The 25,227-nt window shown below is 43.6% G+C and overlaps 1 protein-coding gene across 3 annotated transcripts in view; it reads right to left on the bottom strand.

Moving 5' to 3' along the window:
* LOC144780966 (serine/arginine-rich splicing factor 5-like) overlaps positions 1–24,954 on the bottom strand; it is a 51,480-nt gene extending 26,526 nt beyond the window's left edge. The window contains exons 1-6 of one of the 3 annotated variants that reach the window (XM_078659548.1): positions 24,290–24,954; positions 23,149–23,205; positions 11,951–12,092; positions 4,953–5,023; positions 3,837–3,998; positions 1,273–1,342 (exon numbers count right to left, since the gene is read on the bottom strand). In XM_078659548.1, coding sequence (XP_078515674.1) covers positions 1,273–1,342; positions 3,837–3,998; positions 4,953–5,023; positions 11,951–12,076 — 429 coding nt within the window. In that variant the 5' untranslated portion in view covers positions 12,077–12,092; positions 23,149–23,205; positions 24,290–24,954. The remainder of the gene's footprint in view (positions 1–1,272; positions 1,343–3,836; positions 3,999–4,952; positions 5,024–11,950; positions 12,093–23,148; positions 23,206–24,289) is intronic. The other 2 variants (XM_078659550.1, XM_078659549.1) reach the window with 2 other exon arrangements.
* Positions 24,955–25,227: the final 273 nt, after the last annotated feature.

Genomic DNA, 25,227 nt, shown 5'->3' with positions numbered 1-25,227 from the left:
GCAACCAGAGTTCTAAGCCACCAGACAACAGCCTCACACCCGCTATTTTACAGTCCAAAACTCCAAGACCTAGTCAAGTTCTTTTGAGTTTCTCGGTCATTTTGCATGAACGAAGTAATTGCAGATAAAGTGTACATTCAAACATTTGACACAATATCGAACAGCTTTCACCTATTCACACTTCCATTCATTGAAGTTAATATTTAAATTTTAAAAGTGGATGTGAGAGAACATACCAGGATCGATCTTGGTGAAACAAATACCAAAGAAACCCATTTATCTACCACAGCAGTGGTCAAAAGTAGCATAGTACCGATTAAGATGACCAAATTAATCTATGGACTAACTACAGAGCCAGTTCACGCTCAACTGCCTAGAACTAAACTAGGAAGTGTTCAACTGCAAGAGGGTCTTTCTATTTCTCCCCTAGCCACAAGCTCTAGGCCAGTACGTTTGAGGATGTTGGTGGTTGAGGGTGTCATGAAAACGGTACTGCTGGAAACAGTCACGTCAGCGCAAACTGGAAAGCAAAACGTGTCAGAAAATAGTAAGTTATGGAATACCACAATGCCACCGCATTGAAAGTCAAAAAAATAAATAAAAAAAAACACAAATGGAATATACCACTGCTCAAGGACATTACCTGCATTTCCTTTTTTTGTTTAACAAAAAGCAATGCACGAAAAGACTGTGCGATAAAACACTAATCTCAAAAGCTGCAAATTTAAATTGTGCAAATTAGGTCAATCAAAAAAAAGACTGCTACATGAAACTGGGCACTACAATTTAAATATTAAGGCAGGATAAAACCTGCTTCAAAAAAATCGAGCAGCAAGTAGTACAAATCGGGCAGTCTGATGTCACACATACTTCATATAAACCGACTAATTGAACATCAAGGGGCCGCAAGGTAAAATCAGTTGTAATGTGCCCCAACGATTTTCTGCCTCTAAACTCCCACTTGAAGATAAGCATAGAAATACTGAAAAACCAACGTATGTAGTGTATGGGTCACTGCTCAAGGAAGCACGCCAGATGTCCAGGGAAATACATTTACATGCCATCTCCTGGGCGACATTTGTACTCAAAATTCCAGTTATTGTATTTCCCATAAAGCAGTGTCTCTCGCCATGATCTTCCTTGGGGAAAGGGAACATTATAAAAACCACACACATTCAGTCAAAGCATTATACATAGTGGTGCAATTTATACAAATGTAAATGAACCTGTAGCAAATACGGTCATACAAGAGGACTAAGATTAAACGCTCACCTGCCAACTAACACGAGAAGAAAGATTTTCCACAATAATCCTGTGTTCTGTACGAACTGGAGGTCCATATCTGAGAGAAAACATAAAAATCAATGTAATAAATGTGCCACACAAGTGAACAATTGTGTGGAAGGTGGTAATCTGCTGTGAGTTCCCCTCAAATTAGCTCCCACCCCTGTGCTACCTGCTTTCTAAGCTAGCATGCCAACAACCATGGCAAAGAACCATCATGAGGAGTCCAGTCTCAATATTTGCATGATTAAATAAACAGATATATTTTAGTGATTGGCTGTAGTAACACTATCAGATCGTTCAATTCATAAAAAGAAATGTTAAAGTTCATGAGAGCGAGAACAATTTTGAAATATGTACCGTGCGCAGTTCTTGACATTTCACAAACTGGCACAATTAGTTTGTGACTGAATCTGTACAAGCTGACAGCGTCTGAGGTGGGAGAGTGTAATGCACCAACTTTGACGAGGCAGCAGATGGCCAAACTAACTCTGCCTACACCTCGCAGGTGTCTCCGGTCTCACCCTGCTGCTGAATTCACTGGCTAGGTGGGCAATACTAAAATGAGCAAAGGAATATTGGGGAAAACTAGTGGAGAAAAAAAAAAGAAATAGGAAAAGCAAGATCGTGGCATAGGGGTGGACAGAAAAAAATCGTGCATGCAAGAAAGCAGTGTGTTCAAAACTTCGAGTGAGTCAGAGCGGAGGAAAGGAATAAAAGGGACACATCTGGAGGAAGACCAATATGGAACTGCTGGAGTGAACGTTATCAGCAATGCCAACCACAGGAACGCAAATGGTGGCTCCCTTGTGACTCAATCCTTAGTGCTGCACAGCCAGCAAGCTCCCGTGGTCACCTGCAAGTGCTGTGCAGTCAATCAATCAAGAAATTTGTATAGCGCGCTACTCACCCGGAGGGTCTCAAGGCGCTGGGGGGTGGGGTCCGCTACTGCTCAAACAGCCAGGTCTTGAGTTGCTTCCTGAAGGAGAGGTGGTCTTGGGTAAGACGGAGGTGGATGGGGAGGGAATTCCAGGTCTTGGCTGCCAGGTTGGAGAAGGATCTTCCTCCCACGGTGGCTCTTCGAATGCGTGGAACGACGGCGAGGCCGTGGCTGGTCGATCGTACTTGGCGGGTGGGAGTGTTGAAGGTCAGACGGCTGTTGAGGTACCTAGGGTCTAAGTCGTGGAGGGCTTTGTGTGCGTGGGTGAGGCGGCGGAACGCGATTCTTTTGCCGACAGGGAGCCAGTGCAGGTCTTTCAGGTGTCCGGAGATGTGGTTGTGACGGGGATGTCCAGGATGAGTCGTGCGGAGGCGTTCTGGATGCGTTTGAGTCTCTCCACCCTGAAAGGAACAGGCGAGGCAAAGCCACTCATGGGCCTCAGTCTTACAAGAGTTTCAGAGATACTGGAACGTTGCTCAAGCTGCTTTAACAGTGATCAGAGTACGGTACAGTAAGGGAGGCATGTAGAGCACGGGTGAGGAAGCAAGAAGCAATGGAAGAACAAGCTGACAGAGTGGATGACTAAGACCAAAGACGAGTGCAGGGTAATGAATAGGTGTGGTTTGAAAAAGGTGGTGGGGGTGACTGAGTACAGAGTTTGGGAGCATAAATGGAGGGGGGCTTGCTTGAGTTGAGAGGTTTCTATTATAGAAACAGATGGAGCAGGACAGCATGACTAACAAATCACGGATCTCTTTACCACAATGCTTTGCCGATCATGCAGTAAGATTTAAAAGTTAGGCAGATTTGAAGGACGGACATCTGTGGGTTAAAGAAGAACTAGTTTGCAAAGTCTGCAGAGGAAAGCAAAATGGCCATTGCAGTCCAAGCAAGGCGATGGGTTTGGTCGAGTGCACTGTTCATGGGTGAGGAGTCCAATGAAATTTAGACACCAAGAGTTGTCTTCTGGGTTTGATGACTGATATAAGAAGGGGTGGGGGAGGTCTGCCTATTCAACTTGGAGATGATTGAAAGGAGCACAGGAATAAGGCTAAATCCATAAAGTGGTGGGTGAGATTTAGTCGCGCATAGCATGCCCAAGTTTAGAGTCTTGATAGTAGACTCGGATTAAAGCTGCTAAAGGAGAACTGTGGCAATGGTGCAAATGACAGCAACCAGACTTACGTGCGAAATTGTGCAAGTGAAAACCGGGGAAAGCAGAATGACTGGATTGAGCACTGATCCGCAAGTTTTGGTGGGCTAAAGTTTAAAATAAGGAGGGTGGGTTGATTGACGATGGGCTATTTGTGGGCGGGAGGTGATACTGTCGAGTGCCGATGTTCATGTGAATGTTTCCAGACTTGGAGACCGTAGCTGACTTAGGGTATAAAGCAACAGTGTTCTATTTTTCGCCACTAAAATAGGAGACCACTCTAGGAGCACTGCAAGCACTTAATAGGGTCATTCAGATTAAATGGAGTAGACAAGATCCTTTTAACTGTACACATTTACGTAATATTTAATTGAACCAATTCTACTGAAGTTTAAACAAAAATTGAAGCTTAGAGTATGCCTGCACCATATTTAGATTGAAAAGGAAAACAAAGATTACCTGGGAGCATTACTGCGTGACTGACGATAGCCGAATCTTGATGGAAACCTGCCACCCATTCCTCCACCACCGCCGCCGCCGCCACCACCACCACCTCCTCCTCCTCCACCACCACCGAAGCCACCTCTCCCTCTACGATTCCTGGCATGCTCAATCGTTACCCTAACAAAAAATACAAAAAGTTATCCATAAAATGTGTTTAGTATAAAACCGCGACATGAGTAAACCATACAGGCAGCAGAAACGTTTGCTAGAGGAATCAAGGGCACTGCCCAGTTTTAACAGATCAGAGGCAAAGTCTTTCCATGAGTCAACATGGATATCACCTTCATGAAAAAGGGACATTTTCTTTGTTTGCTCTGCACTCATATGCGGACATTTCGTCCATATTTCCTTGCACACCAAAGCCCACCCACCATTTCAATATTGGATAAATTCCTATGCAGCTGATCTTCTAAAAACAAAACCAATCTAATCTGAAGCATCACCTAAACCTCAAATCCGTATTTAGTCCCCCTAAGCAGTTTCCTAGTGCAATCGTACGAATATTTCAAATTCAATGTATTAGCAAACAGTTTTCTTGAGTACTTCTATCAGTACTTTACATGTGTCCCACAGCAAAGAGGATTTCTATTTGAAATTTGCTTAAGTCCCTTCAGGGTTAACTTTAATTGCTGTGCCCCCCCCCCCTTAGCACCCCTACTCCCATCCACTGCCCTTCATCTGTATGCAATTCACATCCACCCAGATGCTCTAAGGGTTTCAATTTCTGAGTTTGGAGATCACCCTACGCTGAAATGTTAAACAAAACGTTCACTTAAGCGGTGGTCAAATATACACTGCAGTGCAGACTTATTTTTCAACGATCGGCCATACACATGGCAATACATGTTAGAGGATACTTAAAGGATAAAAAAATCCATGAGCCCTGATCATGAAGAAAAAGAAATGTAAGCTTCATCTTACGAGATCCAAGGTGACACGTCACCCAAAACTGCAGTAAGAATATATTTTTACTTCCGCACAACCATGGTTTCACAGTAAAAAAAAGGAAAGGAACAAAACAGATGGTGGCAAACATGGAAATCAGTGTGGTACAAGAGAAGAACAATTTACCTTTCGCTGCATAGCTCTTTGCCATTAAGTTCGTAGACTGCATCTTCTGCATCTCTGTGATCTTCAAATTCCTAAAAGACAACAGGAAAAACGAAGCAGAAATTAAAACAAAGCACAATTAGCTGCCTCCTACAAAAGTGTGCCGATACACATGGTCAACTGATACATTACACCATGCATCTGCGCCCAGAACATTTTTGTAGTAGGTTAGATGAACAGATTACAAATTTCAGTGATGACGACTGGAGAGGTTGTCTGCAATTTGGAGTACTTTTATAGATTGGAGAAAAAAGCTGCTGCATTTCCACTTATGTATGATAAACACAAATGCAGCAGTAAGGCAGTAGTCATGCAGCACTAAATACCTACTGAGATTACGCGAAGAAAGGCTCTTTTTAATGGCAGCAAACCAGTGAAGATCAAACTGTAATTTGTGACATCACTGGTCTTGCGTCAGGTCACGAGCCACAGACTGGGCGTTTAGTACGTTCATTGAACTGTATTGTAACATTTCCATAACACTTGCTAACTATGTGGTGGGTGATTAGGTAGGAGACAGTAGTATGGTTTTATGTGTGATGGCAGCTTTGAACCGCTCTTCAAGTCCCTTCATAGTATTTATGATTACAACCTGTTTAGCTGGTTAACGCACTGTGTTTTGTGTTTAGTTATGGAGCTGGGTGGGGGAGAGAAGTCATCAGATCTGGTGGGTAGGGCATTTTTCCCCACATCGTCCCATTATCCGAGTGTCGATGTGAGATAAAGACCCGATCAGTGTATAGAAGATATGTTGGACACAGTGGTGGACTAGATTAAAGTCCTCCAAATTGTCCAGCAATGTGTGACAGATCACGTTAGTTATTCCACGTCTGCTGGTGGACAATCGACAAATCATTTTTTTATATTTTCGAATATTAATAGAATAAGCCTACAAATAAGGCATGTGTAGTTCACTTATAAAATTCTGATGAATCAACATGTCATCTCTGAATAGGTTTGTGGTATTTATATAGCACAAACCTAGCCGAAAGGCAGAGGCACATTGTTATGGTGGGGGTGTGAGCATAGGTTTCTCTCTTCCACGTTATCAGATTCAGCCAATAGGATAATTTTTTTTGTAACACGACAATAAATCAAGAACAGTTTGAATAGAAGAAGTTGTTTTATTGGCATCAGCCACTGTCATTTCATTGCACTAGAATGATACATTTTTTTTTAGGAAAAATAAACGGCCAACACGCGTTTCGCCCTTTGTGACAAATTAAGCCAGGGCTCTCACAAGACTGTAAAAGAAAAATTGCAAGTATAAAGTGTATCAAAACGGTAGAAAGAACCCAGAGAGGAACCATCAAGTCGTGCTCGAAGAGAGGAACATTTTTTTTATTATTAAGTTAAGCAAAAAATGCTACAGGGATGCGTATATGGTGGGTGATGAATAGGATAGTCCAGAGAAAAGTACATAGACAATAGGTTATGTAAGAAAAGAAGAGAAATGAGATAAAGGTAGGAAAAGGAGAAAAAAAAAACAGAACAAGGTGCTTGCAAAGGCTTGTCTCCAACAAGATTAATTTAATATACCACAGATGCATGTGGGCGACATAGGTCTCTAGACAGGCATATTATTGAGTTAAATGAGGACTCATGCTGTCACATTAGAGTTGTTTTGATTTTGTGTTGATCAGGCGTGATTCAAATGTAATTTAAGTGGATTGATGCAGAATAATGTCGTGAAACATGAAGAGTTTATCCTTAAGTAGTGATGAATTGCAGTACCTAGTTATTGTATTCAGCAGTCATATGGTACAGATATGCATTCCTATTTGCTTCAAAAGACAAATGTCAACATCCAAGGCCTAAAGAAAAAGAATGAAGCGGATAGATCAATCCGCTTCATTCTTTCTTTAGGCCTTGGATGTGGACATTTGTCTTTTGAAGCAAATAGGAATGCATATCTGTACCCTATGACTGCTGAATACAATAACTAGGTACTAGAATTCATCACCACTTAAGGATCAACTCTTCATGTTGCAAGACATTCTGCATGAATCCACTTAAAAAACTAACGTGGCTAACAAAAAGAGTCCTCATTTAACTCATATGCCTGTCTATAGACCTGACGTCCACATGCTTCTGTAGTATATTAAGTTAATCTTGTTGGAGACAAGCCTTTGCCAGCATCACTCTTGTGTTTTTCTGGCTTTTCTATGGTTTTCCTGCCATGGTCTAATTTCTCTTTTTCTTTTCCAATATATGGTCTATGAACTTTTCTCTGGACTATCCTATTCATCCCCCACCACATACGCATCACTGTAGCATTTTTTGCTTTTTTAACTAAATAACATTTTAAATACTTTTTTACTGTTCCTCTTAGAGCACGACTTGGTGGTTCCTCTCTGGGTTCTCTTTCTACCAATTCAATACAGTGGCTTAATTTGTCACGAAGGGCGAAGCACGTGTCGATGGTTCCTTTTTTCTTTAAAAAAAAAAAGTGACGTTCTTGCACAATGAAATGACAAAGTGGCTGATGCCAATAAACCCCTACTTCTATTCAAACTGTTCTTGATTATCCGGTGTTACAAAAAAGGAATTATCCTTTTGGCTGAATTTGATTACGTGGAAGAGAGAAACATATGCTCACGCCCCCACCTTCACTTAATACTAGGCTGGAAAAGGCCAGAGCCTTGTGCAGTTTCTCCAATAAAATAGGAATCAATATCCAGTTCTAGGACCTATGGACCCTCACCTACTTCTTTGAAAAGCAGAGAAACGTTGTACAGGTTCAAAGGCAAAGAAACAGTCATCATGATAGGAGGGCTAGCTAGTTGTCGACTGTTGCTGCATCATAATGTGGTGTTCTTTAAAGAGGAGTCTTGCATTTTTCATAAACGGGAGGTTTGGGACATTACTAATTGATAAGAGATACTGTTCTACTCATGGTGTGCTTGCTGCAGGTGTTACAAGTCACTAGCTTCAGTAAACATATCAGCCAAAGGAGTAGTGTGTGCCTAACCAAAATGGCTTTGTAGATGAAGCAGATAGTGCAGGCCAGTAAGGGGATCTAGTGGAGTTCCATCAGGGTGGTGGTGGTGTGGCCATTCTTTTTCAGGACGTAACCGAGTCATGTTGAACCACGTAGGATGCCCTTAAGTAGACGATGGTGTGGAGTCTGGGACATCATTGTGCATGACATTACCATTGTTCAGTTACCAGAGCAGGAATGCTTAAACAGTTTTCTTGAAACAAATGACTTCACTTTAAGGCGAGAGAGTTCTGATCGTTGTCCAGGGTGAATCCAGGTGACTATCATGAAACACTATTAACTTTTTGTTATTAAGTCAGACAAAATATATTCACTCAACTTAAAATTCAGACGTTAGTCAGTCTAAATAGGATTCTACATGGACAACTATGCATAGCTTTCACTGTTGCAAGCTCACTTCTGGGTCACTCATTAATTTTTAAGATAGTCTTATGGAAATAAAGTTCATGCAAACGTCTCAAAATACAGCTTAAACAGAAAAGATGCACATTTAAAACAAACCTTTCAATGTAGTCAATGCACATTATACATTGCAGAAGGTACACAATTAAACAGACTATAAAACAGACCAAGTATTTTTTGCTCATTCGCAATGAGATGTGCAATAAGGTTTCATAAATAACTTAATACTTTAAAAACTCTTGCTCTCCAAACAACTAAGCTGAGACAAACGTAGAAGACCGCATGTTGCATATTAAAAGCCATCTACAAAACTATCTTGGCCTTAATTACCAGTTAGAGACTACTGACACCAACTCTGCAACACACAACCTCCACCGAAGTATCGTCAACTGCGCCAACACAGTGGCACCCCACCAGAAAAGACCAGGCAAACACTTTAAGAAGGCCAGCTGGTTCACTCCCACTCTCCAAGAGTCTAGACGCACCTGCAGACGTCTCAAGAAAAGATGCACAACAAACCCCAGAAACTCATGCCACCTTCAAATCTGCTTACCACCTGCTCCTGAAAACCACTAAGAATACGGCCCTCCAAAACAGAATCCATACCAACAGAAAAGAACTCTTCACCGATGTCAAGGATTTCACCAAGCCCGACAGACGTGCCATCCCCTCCTAAGACCTTTGCCACAAACTCGGCACCTTCTTCCACCACATCAGGAAGATCTATAAGAGCTGCATCAGCTTAGACCCCAGCCAACACCATCACACACACACACACACAACTAAACCGTGCTCTGCTGGACCCCACTAACAGGGAACATGCTCAAGACATTGGAGAACATCCATCCACTCAGGTACCACGACCGATCCCTGCCCGTCCACAACTTACAAAGAGCAGCTGCTGCCATCGCACCCCAGGTTCGCCACACCATCAACCGCTTCATCGATACTGCCTCCTTCCCAGATGACTGGAAGCAGAGATCAACACCCTGCTGAAGCTATCCTCAGACTCAATAGACCTCAAGAACTTCAGACTGACCTCACTCCTCCCCTTCCTAGCCAAGGTCAGAGAAAGCCATCAACGCCCAACTCTGAGTTCATCAAAGTGAACCACATCCTTAACACCCTCAAATCCTGCATCTGAAGCAGCTACAGAACAGACTGCACTCCTCGCAACCACAGATGACACCTGCTCCTTCCTCAACTGGGACGAGACCACAGCCCTCACCCTACTAGACTCCTCGGCCGGCTTCGACACAGTCTCCCACCGCACCCTAGTCACAAGACTCCATGACGCCGGCATCAGCAACATTGCTTTGGGCTGGATCCGCTCCTTACTCACTGGCCAGACCCAGTGAGTCAGGCTACCACTGTTCCTCTCAGAACCCATGGAGATCAGCTATGGGGTACCCCAGGGTTCATCCTTGAGCCCCATGTCCCCCCTCGCAGCCATCATCAGAAGCCAAGACTCAAAATGACAGTGTAATGAAGCCCGTTGCTACCTGGATGAAAGACAGCTGCCTCAAGCTCAACGCGGACAAGACTGAAGTACTCATCCTCGGACACACCCCTTCAGCCTGGGATGACTCCTGGTGGAAAGCTGCTCTGGGATCTCCTCCACTCAGACAACACATGCAACCTCTGCACCATACTGGACTCCACGCTCACAATGAGCCACCAAATAAACGCAGTTTCCTCAGCCTACTTCGAAAGACATTCAGATGGATATCCACAGAACACAGAAAGATTGTCACCCACGCACTCATCACCAGCAGACTACTATGGCAACGCACTCCGCTAGCGTCACCCAGAAACTGCTCAAAAAACTGCGAAACGTTGCAGCCAAACTGGTCCTCAACATCTCCCGCTGCAGCCACATCATGCAACACCTCAGACAACTCCACTGGCTCCCAGATAACAAGAGTCACTTTCCAGCTCCTCACGCCTACAAAGCTCTAAACGACGAACCAGCATACTTGAACCTCTGCCTCACATTCCACTCACCTGCCAGACAACTACGATCCTCCTAACTTGCCTCCAGAATCCACAAGACCAGAACTGGAGGAAGGAAGTTCTACCTCGTAGCCAAGACCTGGAACACCCTGCACCTCGGGCAATCCGCGTTGCTGACCCAATTTGTTGGTCAATTTAGTTGTTGACCACTCAAAACATGGCTCTTCGAATGATCCTCCACCCAGTCCGGCCACCAATACCCCTCCCCCAGTTCTGTGAAAGTAAAATTAATAGGCTGGTTAGCACCATTTCAGAGAGTGTTTTGACATGTATAGGAATGACTCTGCAGACCCATGTCAGAAGAGTGTGCAACAGATTTTTTTTTTTAAGTAAAGAAGCGTTCTGTCTTCGCGTTCGTTAACGACAGCTATTTTTGCATGGAATACTTTTTTTAAGTTACTCAAAATGGACAATATCTCCTGTTGTAATATGCCTTGGCCAAGAGATGCCAAAGTATTTACGAGAGTACTTACTCAAAGGATATTCGAGAGAAACAAAAAGTGGTTTTTCATCCCCATAGAATAGGGAAAAATAAATAAAATCATACCTTTAATATTTTATACTTGCATTTACTGTTGCTTTAAAGTAAAATAACTTTTCCCAAAAGAAAGTTCTAGTCCACCCGGTCAAAAGCAGTCCAGAACTAGACAAAGCAGCAACAGTTAGCTTGTCCTCCAACTGCAAAGGACGTCCTGGCAATAGTCAGAGAACCAAGCAGCAGTTTATACAGAATGGTTCTCTTAAAACCAATATTGCTCTAGAGGAATGCTATGAACGTTTGGCAGATGACACATGCACTTTCCTACAAAATGACATGGGTGTGTTCCCTTTAGTTAAGGATAAAAGTTGAAAAAAAAAATTGTACCTTTTTTTTCTTCATCAGGCAGAGACGACATTTGGGTGGGGAAGCGAAGCAGCATGGGGAATGTTAAAGAAAGCAGGAGGGGAGCTACAACAGTGTGGGGGAGAGGATGCCAAAGCAAAGGTGTGAGTGAAAGCAGCACAGGGGTTGGAGAAGCACACGGGCGAGAACAAGAGGAAGGGAGTGGGGAGAAGAAATCGAGCAACACGAGTGCATAGGGAGAGAAGTACTCCTGTGAGGTGGCTTTAACACACACTAATGGACTGCTTCACAAAAACAAAATAGTGTTCAAATAGCAGGAGGCAGAAGCCGATATGCCAGTCAAATAAACTGTAAATAGGCAGTGCTCCATAGGAGAGACAAACAAGACAATCTGGGACACCAACAGGAAATAGGCAAAGGAGACGCACCACTTCAGTAGGATAGTAATTATGTTTTTTAGTAGCAGCAGGGGCTCTGTACTCGTTTTGGGGCTTTAATACACGGCTGTGGTTCTCCAAGTCAACGGTCACATTTTATAAGTTGGATGGTCATCTAGTGACACTCCAGCATGTCATTATCTGCTCGGTTCATGCACCTCCTGTGGCAAAAGGAGACTGTTCTTGCATTTTCTCTATGAATTTTCTCTATGAATTTCAGGATAGTTCACAAAACAAAATTCAGATTGGTCAAACAGCTTACCACAAAACCGAAACCGTTTTTAAGATTAATCTCTCTGATGCGTCCATATCCCTTGAAGAATTTCTCCACATCCCGCTCCCGGGCATGAGGACTCAGGCGCCCAACAAAGACACGGCAGCCACTCATTTTGTCCTAGAAGAACCTGTAAAAACAGTTTACTGGTTAGTGTAGAGTACAGTAGGTCACATTCAATACGACAAACATTAAAGTACAATGAACTATACCCATAACTGTTGGTCTGAGAGAAAACTTGTATTAGCACTGGGCAGATAAGGGTATACAAAAATATGATAACTCCACAGCACTGAAAAAAATAGTCACTACACTAACGTGCCAGCAGTATGAAGTTTGACTGGAAAACAAATTCAGGGCTACGTTTCACATAAAGTACGCATCTAAACAATCTATTATAGAAGCAAACTCTAGGTAAGCCAACGTTCTTTGATAAGCATTAGCACAGTGCCATTTTGCTGCTGTGCATATAGGCCGTTATGATTTAGCTTTGCTCAAATTGCACCAATACCCTAAAACCTCATCCACAATGCTTATTGCACTGTAATTTTAAATGTAAATGTTATCAACAATTAATGATTAGTCTTATAAAGTGCGAACTTTGCCCAAGCGTGTCAAGGCGCTACAGATAGAGCAGGAGGTCGGGGAAAGCACAGAAAAGGGTCTAGCAGTTTAAAGCCATGTTTTCAATACCTTGCGAAACAGAGGGCGAGAGTTTTGCCCAGAGATTGGTAGGGGGAGAAAATTCAAGAGTTTGGAGGCAGCAACAGAAAAGCTCCCCTCCCCTCCCCACCCCGCAGCCTGGCTCTCCTGAACGTACGAACTACCAACCAGTTTTTGATGGCCGATTGCAGAGGTTTGGTAGGAGCATACCGTTGGTAGAGTCGTTTAATGCTTTCGGGCCAGTGTTTGGGCAGAGACTTATGGACAAGGCATATGGTATTGAACTGAATTCTCTTTTCTAAGGGAAGCAGAGACTGGGTGGAATTCGGGAAGATCCATTACAAGTCGGGTCGCTGCATTCTGTACAAGCTGTAATGTGTGGTGAAACCCTCATTGATGTTCAGGTAAAGGGCATTACAATAAACCAATCTGGACAAAATCATGGCCACCACTGCCTGCTTTCGGGAGGAAAATGAGAGACAGGGAGAGATATTCCTCAGAATCCTGATACCACCAAAACAGGTAGAGACAGTTCTGTTGATCTGGGGGTTAAAAAAAGAGCTGTCAATGACGGGAGCATGAGCAGAGCATTTCAGGCCACCAGGAGTGGGACCATATAGATTGTTGGTTGCCAAATACCAAGACTTCTTTTTTGTCCCCATTGAGTCGCAGGTAGTGGTCTACCATCCAGGAGGCCAAAGACTGCATGCAGCTCTTAAAATTTGCAGCAGGCACCTCAATGCTATTGGTAATATACAAAAATGTGTGTCATCAGCAAAGGAAAGTGCCTCCAGCCCAAAAGATCTGATAACCTTGGCCAGAGGAGCGAAAGATGTTAAACAGGGTTGGACTCGATAAAGCCTGTGGGACTCCACAAAAGGTATGAGTGGCGTCAGATAGAAGTGATAGTTTTAAATTTTGTGACTGATCTGTAAGAAATGAGGACAGAGACATCAAAGCGGAGCCCATGACCCCAATTTCTTTGAGACTACCAACCAGCCTCGTAGGAGATATGGTATCAAAAGCCGCAGTTAGGTCTTGGAGAATTAAAAGAGGTGTATCCACCATCTACTTGATTACGTATGTCATTTATAGCAGAAGTTAAGGCAGTCTCCGGGCTAAGGCCACTTCTGAACCCATGCTGGGAGCCATCAAGCAGACAATGTTACTCCAGATAGGAGCTTTAGATGCTTCCCCAAGATCTTTGCAGGTACTGGTAGCAAAGATAGGCAGATAACTTTTAGTTCAGAGGGATCCAAAGTGGCTTTTTTAGTAGCAGTTTGACCACCGCTGTATTCCATGTGTGAGGGTACTGCCCCAATGAGATTAACAAGGAAAACAAAAAGAGCCTCTGTGATGTTGAAGTATATAACCACCAACCAGACTTCAGTACAGCTTTGCCCTTTCCAAAATCTTCACACAACACCTAAGTAGGTCCTCTTTTTAGTTCTAATAACTTGCTTTAATCTCTTCCAGTGGGGCTTGCATTGTGTCCACTTCAGAGCTCCTAACCCCATCTTAACCACCACATTAGCTTGATGCAAAAGACTTTCAGCGGTTCTCAGCTTCCTGAACTTGGAAGAAAATCCCCAGCCAGTTTATATTAGGAGCCACCAATGTTCTAAACTCCAGTCATTTGTCAAGCAAGTCTAACTCTCAAAATTACAATTAACCTCACGGCCAATCTGGAGTCTAGTACTCTTAGGCACAAGCTTCAGGTAGGATTTCAGTCACAGATAACTGCCACTAGATGGACTATGAACCTAAAGCTGTTCACGTGTGATATCACAAAAAACTTGTACGAAATTGATTTCCTTCATTATGCATCTTGCCTGCACCCATTGACGCTGCACACACCTCATGATGCCCACTTTAACTGCTGCCAGTACTAAGTACAGCATTGCCAAGCAGTTGCAGCACAATGGCTCACATGCTTGCTCATGCACTCATAAATACGCCCCCTGCAGACACTGCTCCCACCAAATTGAGTTACTGGTGACTTGTCTATCATTCCTCACGCAATAAGTCTGTGTCACAACTTCACACCGCAATATCTATCCTTCAAAGAGATTTTAACTGTCAACCACTGCAGGTGTTTAATACGAACTCAATCAAATTAAACCAAGTTAACACCAACAGATACTAAGCTACTTAATGCTATGATCAACTGCTTGACCCCATTAGCCACCTACAATCTAGAGCTTCTCTAAAATCAGACATGGTGTTCGCACGTAACCCCATGCTTTCAAATTACTCAATATAAAGGGAGGCAGAGTTGCTGAGGAAGAGGCGTAGCATATTTTCATTAAACCATTTAGCTATGTTTACACTTGCCCCCAAAAATAAATCTTCATATATACTTTGGAGTCTGTCCCTCTACCACATACTACCTTCCACAAAAGTCGATTTCACCATACCTACATGCTACATAGTTCATATAAACACAATTCATCTCAATGACAGATGTACACTGGTCTCGTTTTCCAAAGATATAAATGCTTACAACGCACAAAACATCTGCAATAAAGGTCAGACAATTATTAATGACAATCAGCATAGTGATGCTAACTGAAAAGAATCTCAAGTCACACAAAGATCGATTTATCTTGCATCACTGCAGTACATGTTGAAATAAGAGAGTCTCTACGCCGCTCAGCCTTTCAAAGCTACCGCAATTGTGCCCGTGTATGTTTCCTCTTTGTGGTGGGTGTAAAACGCTATTGCCTGTCTTTTAATAACTCGTTTTAAATACACATCTGTTGACTCACTAACGATGTCTTTTAAATGAGCACTGACACTTGACTCGCATTTCAGTTACACCTCGCACATATTTTGACACTGGGGAGATTAAAAACCCCATAGCCCTTTTCTTGAATACTAGGAGAAGGGGAACGATATTTACTCACCCAAGGAAGCCTGTGCTCGTCTTTCCTCCTGACCCGCCCCGTTCCGACGCGGTAACCAGTACCGTTGCGCGGAGGGCGGGCCAGGGAGAGCCAGTCACTTCCTGCCGGGACACTCCACGAGCGGTTAGCGCTCTAGTTGCACCTATCTGGAGGGCCTATTTAGCCATCGCCCCTTGTGAGCGCGCAGCGTTCGCGCGCAGCGTCGCCGAAGCCACGCCGAAGACCAGCCAAAGAGCTGCCCGTCTGCGCCCGTCCGCGACAGGACGAGGCAGAACAGAGGCAGAGAGGCTATAAGGCGACTCCATGATGCCCCCCGACAGTGAAGGTATTAACCTTGTTTCCTACTCACCCCGCACCCTCCGACAGTTACAGCCAAGGGTGAAGTGTGATACTCGGTTACTATATAAACAGCTTGAAGGAAGCTTTTCTTGCCTCCAATGCCGTTTTCAGTCAGATTCGACAGGAAATAGCTTTGGCGAGAAAGATAACATATCCACTACTCCCCTGGAACTAAAGTGTCTCCTTCTAAATGTGCGTTCCATGCCTAAGCACCAACTACAGATTTGGGACCTCATTCACGCAGAACAACCTGATCTCTGTTTCTTTACTGAGACGTGGATGAAACCCCACACTACACCTGCTGTTGTGTTGGGTGTTCCCTCAGGATACAGAATCATGCATGCTGATAGGCCTATTAAAACAGGAGGTGGCTTAGCGATTATATGTAAAGACATGTTTAAAACAACTATTTTAGACAAAATATGTAGTCCATTTTTGGAAATTATGATTTTTAAAATCACATTAGGTAACATTTCCTGGAGAGGAGCCCTTCTGTATCGTCCACCCACTCCCAATCCAGACTTCGCCCTGCTGCTTCTGGAAACACTTGCTCCCCATATAAAAGCCAAGGAGGATTTTATCCTCCTCGGGGACTTTAACATACATATGGACGTCCCAGAATTGCCGGAAGCCACTCATCTGACCACTGACCTATCCCACTTGGGGCTCAATTTAAGCAACAGCGGTGCCACACATATAGGTGGGCACACCCTCGACCTTATATTTTCAAACTGTTCCAAAATACGTTGTTTTCCTGCTAAAAACATCCTTTGGTCAGATCACTTTTTGATACAATTTCATCTGGCTGGACCAATCAATCGACCTCAGAAAGCCTTGCCCCCGCCTATTCTTCGTCGAGAATGGCACAAAATCTCAGCAACCAACTTGCACAAATATTGGGTGCAACCGGCTATCACAGAGACAGACTCTGCTGAGTCTGCATTAGAGAAATTTAATCAATCTCTAAAGTCTGCTATTGACACCATTGCCCCCCTTAAACTACATAAACAATTTCTCCATACCAAACAGGAGAAATGGTATACAGCTGATCTTAGGAAAGAAAAGCAAAAATGCAGACGTTTAGAAAAATTCTGGAGAACTTCAAAAAATGAAGAGGCCAGGGAAGCCTTTCACGTGGCTCAGTCAGCATACTATAAAAATATAAAACTAGCCAGGAAAGTCCACCTCTCCGCGCAACTGGAGGAGGCAGGGAACTGCCCGCGCGAACTATTTAAAATTTTAAAAAATTTTATTAAACCCACAGCCACTGAAAGTACCGATGATGCTTCTCAACCACTCTGTGACGAAATCTCTGAGTTTTTTGAGGAAAAAATAAATTTGATTTATAACAAAATTTTAACCTCTAAGGGTGGGGCTACTACACCCTCTCTTGAAGCTAAAATCGGCACTCAGGTCACAAATTCCCTGTCTGTCATCCCCCCCGTCACAGATCTAAATCTGGCAACACTTATTGGCCATATGAAAACTGGTTCCCCCAGCGACCTCCTTCCTGCCAAAATGGTGGCCCCTTTGATTTCCATCTTAGGCCCCTCGATCCAGGCAGTCATTAACACCTCCCTGGCTAAAGGCCAAGTCCCCATGGAATGGAAGACTGCGGTAGTAAACCCTATCCGGAAGAAGGCGACCCTACCCTGGACGGACTTATCGAACCTCCGACCTATCTCTCTCCTGCCCTACATCGGCAAGTTAACAGAGAAGCACGTGAACACCCACCTTTCCAACTATATCGAGACAGCGGGCGGCCTAGACCCCTCACAATCTGGGTTTAGGCCCAACCATAGCACCGAATCCGCCCTACTGGCCGTCACCAATAACATCAGGATGACGCTGGATAGTGGAGGGTCAATGATTCTGGTGCTATTGGACTTATCCGCTGCCTTCGATACGGTGTCTCACGATTTGCTTCTCTGTCGGCTGAAAGAGATAGGACTGGGAGGTACAGCCCTGTCCTGGATGGCGAGCTTTCTTTCGGGTCGCTCTCAGGAAGTCCGATTGGGCTCCCATAAATCCATCGCTAGGGAGCTCACCAGGGGTGTGCCACAGGGCTCATGCCTAAGCCCCACATTGTTTAATGTGTACGTGGCCCCCCTGGCTGACTTGGTGAGATCCTTTGGGTTTATACCGGTGTCCTACGCCGACGACACCCAACTTCTGTTCCCTTTCAAGACCTTCTCTCCTGCTTTACAAAGAACTTTCGCAGAAGGCATGAGGGCAGTCTCCAGATGGATGGCAAATAACTGCTTGCAGTGCAACGTGACCAAAACAGAGGTTGTACTCTATGGGGAAGCAGTAACACTATGGTCCAATGAGTGGTGGCCGCTTGAACTAGGACCTGCCCCTATTCCCAAACAGACCATAAGAAATCTGGGAGTGCTGTTTGATCAGTCTCTGACCTTTAAAGAACACGTCAACCAGGTTGCTGGCACCTGTTTCGGGGTCATTTCTTTGCTGAGAAGGGTGTTTCCTTTTCTCCCAGATCACCACAGAAAGACCTTGGTCCAGGCTCTGATCGTTAGTAGACTGGACTACTGTAATGGCCTTCTTTTGTCAGCTAATGAAGGCCAATTTAACAAACTTCAGGTGGTCCAGAATACGGCCGCGAGGTTGGTCATGAATGCTCCATCTAGGACCCCCTCCCGGCCACTACTGACAGAACTTCACTGGTTGCCAGTGCGACTACGGACCAAATTCAAAATCCTGTGTACAATTCACAAGTGCCTGATGGGGAAAGGACCGAAATTTCTCACCTCAGCCTTCCTCCCTTATGTTCCTGGACGTTCATTACGATCAAGCAACCTCCAGCTCCTTAAGGTTCCAAAAATTAAAAAAACTCGGCAAGGAGGCAGGGCCTTAGCATACACAGGGCCTGTTCTTTGGAACACCCTGCCCCTCGCATTAAAACTTAGTACTGATCACCTGTCTTTCCGAAAAACCCTGAAAACGTACCTTTTTTCCAGCATCTAATTCACTCCCCTCCCACCACTCACTATAAATGTCTATGGGCAGAGTAGCTGGTCTCCTTTGTATGGCAAAGCGCGGAGATACCCCTTCGGGGGTCTATTCAGGCGCTATAGAAGCATATAAATAAATAAATAAATAAATAAATAAATAAAATAAAGACGCTACAAGCATCTCACTCCGATGTTTGTCAACATCTTAAATTTTCATATGGCAAGCTAAAAATCAAGAGTCTGGTTAAAGGTAACCGCCATACTCTCCAGCGAGGATAAGCGACAAAATAGACCACCATGAACACAAGCATCACAAATTAATATAAAGGTGCCGATATGTAGACCCAAAGTCACTTATCTGCTTTTCATGTCACATTCTTCCACCTGCAATGCGTTGCACAAAATGACCATAGGAAACGGTAAAAGACCCCCCATAACGTATGCACGTTTTTAAACACCCTTTCCATTTAACACATTACTACAAGGTGAGCTTGGCCCATAGCGGCACTTTCTAGTTTTAACATGTTCAAAACAAATTACGGGTCGTTGACGCGAGTAAACCCATGGTGCCAGAAAATGCTATGGTAAATGACTGAGGGGAGTGCTTGTGGGAATAGCATTCTCCATAGCTATTATCAGTCCCCTAAGATCTAAAGTGCCATGTAGTTTTTACAGTACCAATGCTTTCAAGGGAGAGAGCCACCAATGTTTACAGTGTCTCATTTGCTAATAAGCATTGGCAAAGCCAATCACCTAGGTTGCCAATGCTAAGTAGACCCAGTAAAAAAATTGATAATGCTGTGCACTTGTTTGACTGCATCCCTTTACAATGTCTTGCTAGAAGATTAGGACAGATTCAGGAAAGAGGCATCACCAACCAAGCTTGGCTGGTGCCCCGTAACTATAAAGCAAATGTACTTCCCTGTAAAATTTAATAAAAATATTTTGAAATCAAAACAAGATAATGTGCACAATAGTAAAATGGTTTCAAATCATTTTAAAATTTAGCGATTTTAATTATCTGGAAATATTCTGTCTACACTGCAAAACCTACACGGCCTGGACTCTCCTGAGCTAGTTTAAGAAATCAGGAGACCTGTAGTGCTTGGTGCCACTGTTCATATCGAGGATAGGGCTTACAGATCTCTAAAATTAAACAACCTACTCAATTTAGAATAATCTTGTAATGTTTACGGAGATACTCAAATATTGGATACACATGGAAATGGCATTGCTGGAAAGGAATCCTTTGAATTTAAGCTGGCTAGACAAATACAGAGGAAAAATGTGATGTATCGGACACCACAGTCCTGGATAGAGGTCCAGGATATTGCCAAGGCCTTTTTAAGAGACTGATTTCCAAGTGACTATGCATGTACAACTAATTAATTACGTTATTTTTTAATATCATTTTAATAAAGTCAAGAGGATTGGGTAACGCTAGACCAAACACAAGTGGCTAGAAGCAACATCTGGGTTAAAATTGTAGTCCACAGCACTGTGCATGTTGTGTGTCTTTTGAAAGAACTAGATGCTCGCAGAGTGAAGTGAACCAATGACTAATGTGGGCTGACCAACCTCGCCACGCTGCTTTCTGTAGTGGACAGAAGAAAACGCCAATGGCGTTAAGTCCCTATAAGTGTGTGTAATTGTATGCTGGAGTAAAATCAAAAAGATCTTGCTAACGCACATCACTAAATCCCTGAAACAAGGATCCGGGGAGTTAAAACCGACAGTAAGGAAAGTCCAATATCGCAGCTGTTAACAAACTGGACGTCAAGAGCAGGAGAACCGAGTCCAAGTCTATGGATAAGCGGGAGTTGGGCTATGAAATCAAGCTCATTAACAAGAAGTAAATGTTCCACGGGAGACTAGTTATAAAGCGCATTCTGGTTTTCAGTTTCCTAGGTGCATGGGCGGGGGTGAGATCTTCTGCCTCTAACAAGCTCTCCGCAGCGGCGCTAACATTACCAAAGCTGGTATTTTTGCTTAGAAAAAACCCAGATATCTGTATTCTGCAAATATGTGTCATTTTCTCCCAAAAGAAATTAGATTCCAAAAGGACATTTTCAGAAGTTTGGTTTAAAAAAAATTAGCGAACCAATCGCGTGACAAAAAAAAAGTCTGTTAAAGACGTGTGTTAAAAGAACCTAGAGTGAAACTCAGACAGGTAGACAACAGTTGCATAAGAAGCACGCCTTTAAATGTTGACACCGGAGTAGGAAGTTAGAGTTTGCGTAAAAAAAAACTACATCGGATCGCCCGGGGCAAGGCAGGACAAATTAAAAAAAATAAAAAAACAGGATAGGCTTGTTAATTACCGTGTGCGCACACAGTACATAAGGTCAGTTGGATTGGGCGCTAGCCAGTTTGGTAAGCACGCTTCTTCATACTTGTTTGGGGTGATGTGCTTGAGTACAACATGGCTTTTTCCAGAAGTGCTCAGGAACGGGGAGATCACCTGGGGGGTGTCCCGTTACCTCGATGCCAATACAATGTATGAAAACGGGGCATGTTTCCAAAACTGGACTTTGAATCTGCGGGCAGCACTTTGAGCTGAAGATCTACAGTCATGGGACAATAAACCGGTACAGGCAATTAGACAATGCTCCAGGGAAAGCACTAGATGCGGCGCAGAGAGTCCTTTGAAAAAGACAATGCAGTGAGTGGATTGGCTGTGAGCTGAGGAGGACTACTTCTACAATTTTGCAAGCTTCAACTTCTGGAGAAAATGAATCTACTGGTGTCTACTAAACTGCTTTGGAAAACGTTGCCTCAGTAGCACTGCATGTGTTTCATGTCGGAGGCCCAGAGACCCAGAGGTGTTGGCACCAACACCACACCCCATGCCGCTAGTGTTGCTAACAAGTTTTTCAAATCCACACTTTCCAAGCTGAGAAAATCAATACAAATCCACCTAAATGCACTCAAAATATATTAACTGTACCCACACAAGGATTATATTAACTGTTTACCCACGAGTTTTTTGCTCACCGTATTGTACAAAAGTAGCAACGTTAATTGTATTATATACCACAAGAGGGTTGAGGAAACGGGGGAACGACAACCGCAGACAAATGGATGAAGTGTGGCTAAAAACCCCTGTAAGTAACTGATGCCAAACACAATTTTAGTAATTTTTTTCTACCACATACACAAAGGCGGCAATGGTTGTGCCACTGGCTGCCAGTATTTGTCTTTATGAAAAGGAAAGGAGGGAATGAAAGGTAAAGAGTAATTTGAGTAAGAAAGACAGGGAAAAAAATAAGGAAAGAAGGCAATAACAAAGTATTACAAGAGCTCCACATTAAACATGATAACGCCTGGTTTTCTTCCTGGGCAAAGTTTATTAAAGAACCACTGGTGAAATTGATTACATAATAAACATGTTAAGAATTGCCAGCTGAAGCAGTCACAACAGCACTTGCAGGAGACTGGAACAGACAAAGTGGGGAACGTGGCCTCTGCTCACATCTGGTATAAAGTGCATTGCTGTCAAATGAGACTAAACACAAAGGCAACAGGGGGATAAACAAAAGGGAAACAAGTGGCACATTGGCTCGGTTGCGTGTGGGCTCCGTGTGAAAGAGCAAAAGGCAGTCACTCAAAGTGAAGTGCTTTGGTGCCCCTGCAAAGTGAGAATGAAATGGATGAAGAGAACTGGCCGAAAGCCCGTTAAATAAGGACTATTGGTTATCTATGTTTAATATTTTTTTGTAATCAAAAGGTCTACAGATCTAATTGCATATTGTTGTAAAAGCTACGCCATAAAACCTATGAAAAAATCTGCATCCTCCCGATAATTTCCCACCCATAAACAGGATATTAAGATACACGAATCCAATCACTCACACACCAATGGGTAAGCAGACTGGCGTATTAACGATCATCGTTTTGGCAACATTTAAATTGTTTTACCCTTAATCAATGGCGGGGCATCAGAAGGGGTGTGGGCCGTTCAAGGCGTGCAACTTATGGCGATAGGTTAAACGAGTGAATCAGAGGCAATTTATATGTGGATACTGGTTACAAACCAAGGAAAATAGTAAACTCGCAGAAACTAAACATTTTAGCTTTGGGTTTACAGACCACCTACTCCACACCCACCTTTATACTACTGAGCAAATTGTGAAACATTTTTATACTAAACTGACAGCAAGGTGTACGTAAGAGACATAGGACACCTAAACATGCGCATAAACAGAGTGCATGATACATGGGGCAACCGAACATATGGCATCACAGCCATCGCAAAGAACCACGTAAAAAATTAGCAATAGTGCTGCACGTAAACAACCAGCCTCACCTTTCCACTGCACCAGCTGTTCTTATCCAGGGGCCCCACCACGCCTATTCAGGGGTTCTGTGTGTTTAAACGATTAAATAAAATTATCAGGCTAACCGACTATACATACATAAAGGCAAATGTTGCATTTAAATATTTGAGATACCGTGTTAACGTAAAGATTTTTGACATGAAGGCTAAAAATAGCAAACAATATAGTATGGACGAAGGGCGGCCTCAACTAAAGCAATGGTATGCGCCGACATAAAGAGCAAAAATATGAACGTAGCATCTTTAAAAATAAAAGATCACGAATTGTACACTTTTATACTTGTTTTCCAGTTCAAACTGAAGAAACTGCTAGTGCCCCAGGATACCAATAGTGATTCTACGAGGACCCACAGAAACTAGATCAAGAACCGATTCAACATACAGATTCAGGCGATCTTAGCCCCACACTCTATGGGAGATGGGATCATAAGCTTCTCATGCCACCCTTCTCCTCCTTCCAACATTACCCTTGCCCAGTCAACCATATTCTCTCCCTAAAGTAGCCAGGTAATCCCCTCTTTACACATTCGACTCCTTAAATAAACCCCTTATTCCATCCCTCGACGTCCTTGGATCATTAGCTCAGTGCCTCCATTTCCACTCCCATGTCCCCTCCATTTCGCCTTCTTTGTCCTCCACCCCACCTCAAATTGCATCCTCAGGCCTCTCATTTCGCCCCTCCACCCTGGATCTGTCTCCTCGGATATCTCCCCTCCGCCCCTGTATGTGCTTTGTCTTCTTCCCAGGTAATTCGCTCGCCCCCACCCAAAAAACTACCCGAGGATGAGAAGCATTTCTGTGCTGGTCAGCCTTCAGTATAACCAACACCTTACTAATCACATTAACTGGGCCGTATGTCAACCTCCACCCATCGCCTTCTCGCAAACGTCTGCGATCTCAACCTCCGAGAGTCCTTATTTCTCAGCTCTACTACATGATAGTCACGTAACACCGTTTCCACCATCTTATCTTACCATTACCCTCGCACTCGGTAACAGTTCACCTATAATTTCCGCGTACTTCTACTTGCTCCCCGCCCCTTCTTTCCTGCATGAGCATACATCTTCGAGCCCCCCCCCCCCATCGGTAGCGGACGCCCCGCTTACCGCACCTTGGCCGCCGCTTAGGCAGTTCTCGCTGCACTGCTCTTCTCGAACAACTCCTTCCTTCACTTTCAGCTCACAAAATGGCGACTGCTGCACAGAGAGGGGGTAGGATAGCAGTAGCTAGCGGTGACGTAGCCCGCCGGATATGACGTATCCTTCAATGCGACGCTAGAAAGGGACTTATTGACCCTGAAAACGAACGCCGTGCACATATTTTAGTGTTCCTGACGACCTTGCAAACCAATTTCAGTTAAAGGAGATGTATTTCTAAAAAGATAATAAGATACAGATACTCTTCGATTTGGCACCAAAAACGTATGTTTTTTTAAATGTATGAAATATTCAATGTAAACATGCGCAGAGACAGGAATTTCGAGCACACATGCAAACATTTATTGTTTTTAATATCCCGTTAATTTGAAAAAGGGAACTCAAAGATGGCTGCTCTGTTTTCCATATCTAGTGTAACATTGACACTTGGTTCTGACGGGCTTGAATCTCCTCTGTAGGTTATCTTTTCAATTTATAACAGCTGGACTTCATTTAATTATCTGGCTGGACCGGAGTCAAGGGCTGTGTTGTGTCGGAAGACCCTAAGCCCTCACTGGTGTAAAGGACAGACACAGAGACAGCGAGCTGGATGTAAGCTGGAGGGAGGGCACTTTTGCCCGACTCCTCCTTTATAATCAGGGTCACTTGACTGGAGACGTCTGTTGACGATGCATGTGGGGAGAGTGTATTTTCATTTATTTTTATTTTATGCGTTTTTATATAGCGCGGACTTTACCCGAAGGTGTCAGAGCGCTTCACAATAGGAACAGTAGTGAAACATGAGGAAAAATTACAAGTGAGCATGTTACAAAAGCAAACGTTACGTTACATAAGGCAATAGTGGCAATTGTGCATGCATCAAGAGCAAATAAAATACAAGAGGTAGCAAACG

The sequence above is a fragment of the Lissotriton helveticus genome, chromosome 9 (genome assembly GCF_964261635.1).
Source record: "Lissotriton helveticus chromosome 9, aLisHel1.1, whole genome shotgun sequence".
In the NCBI taxonomy this organism is placed as follows: domain Eukaryota; kingdom Metazoa; phylum Chordata; class Amphibia; order Caudata; family Salamandridae; genus Lissotriton; species Lissotriton helveticus.
This window is presented reverse-complemented; position numbering and strand designations above follow the sequence as displayed.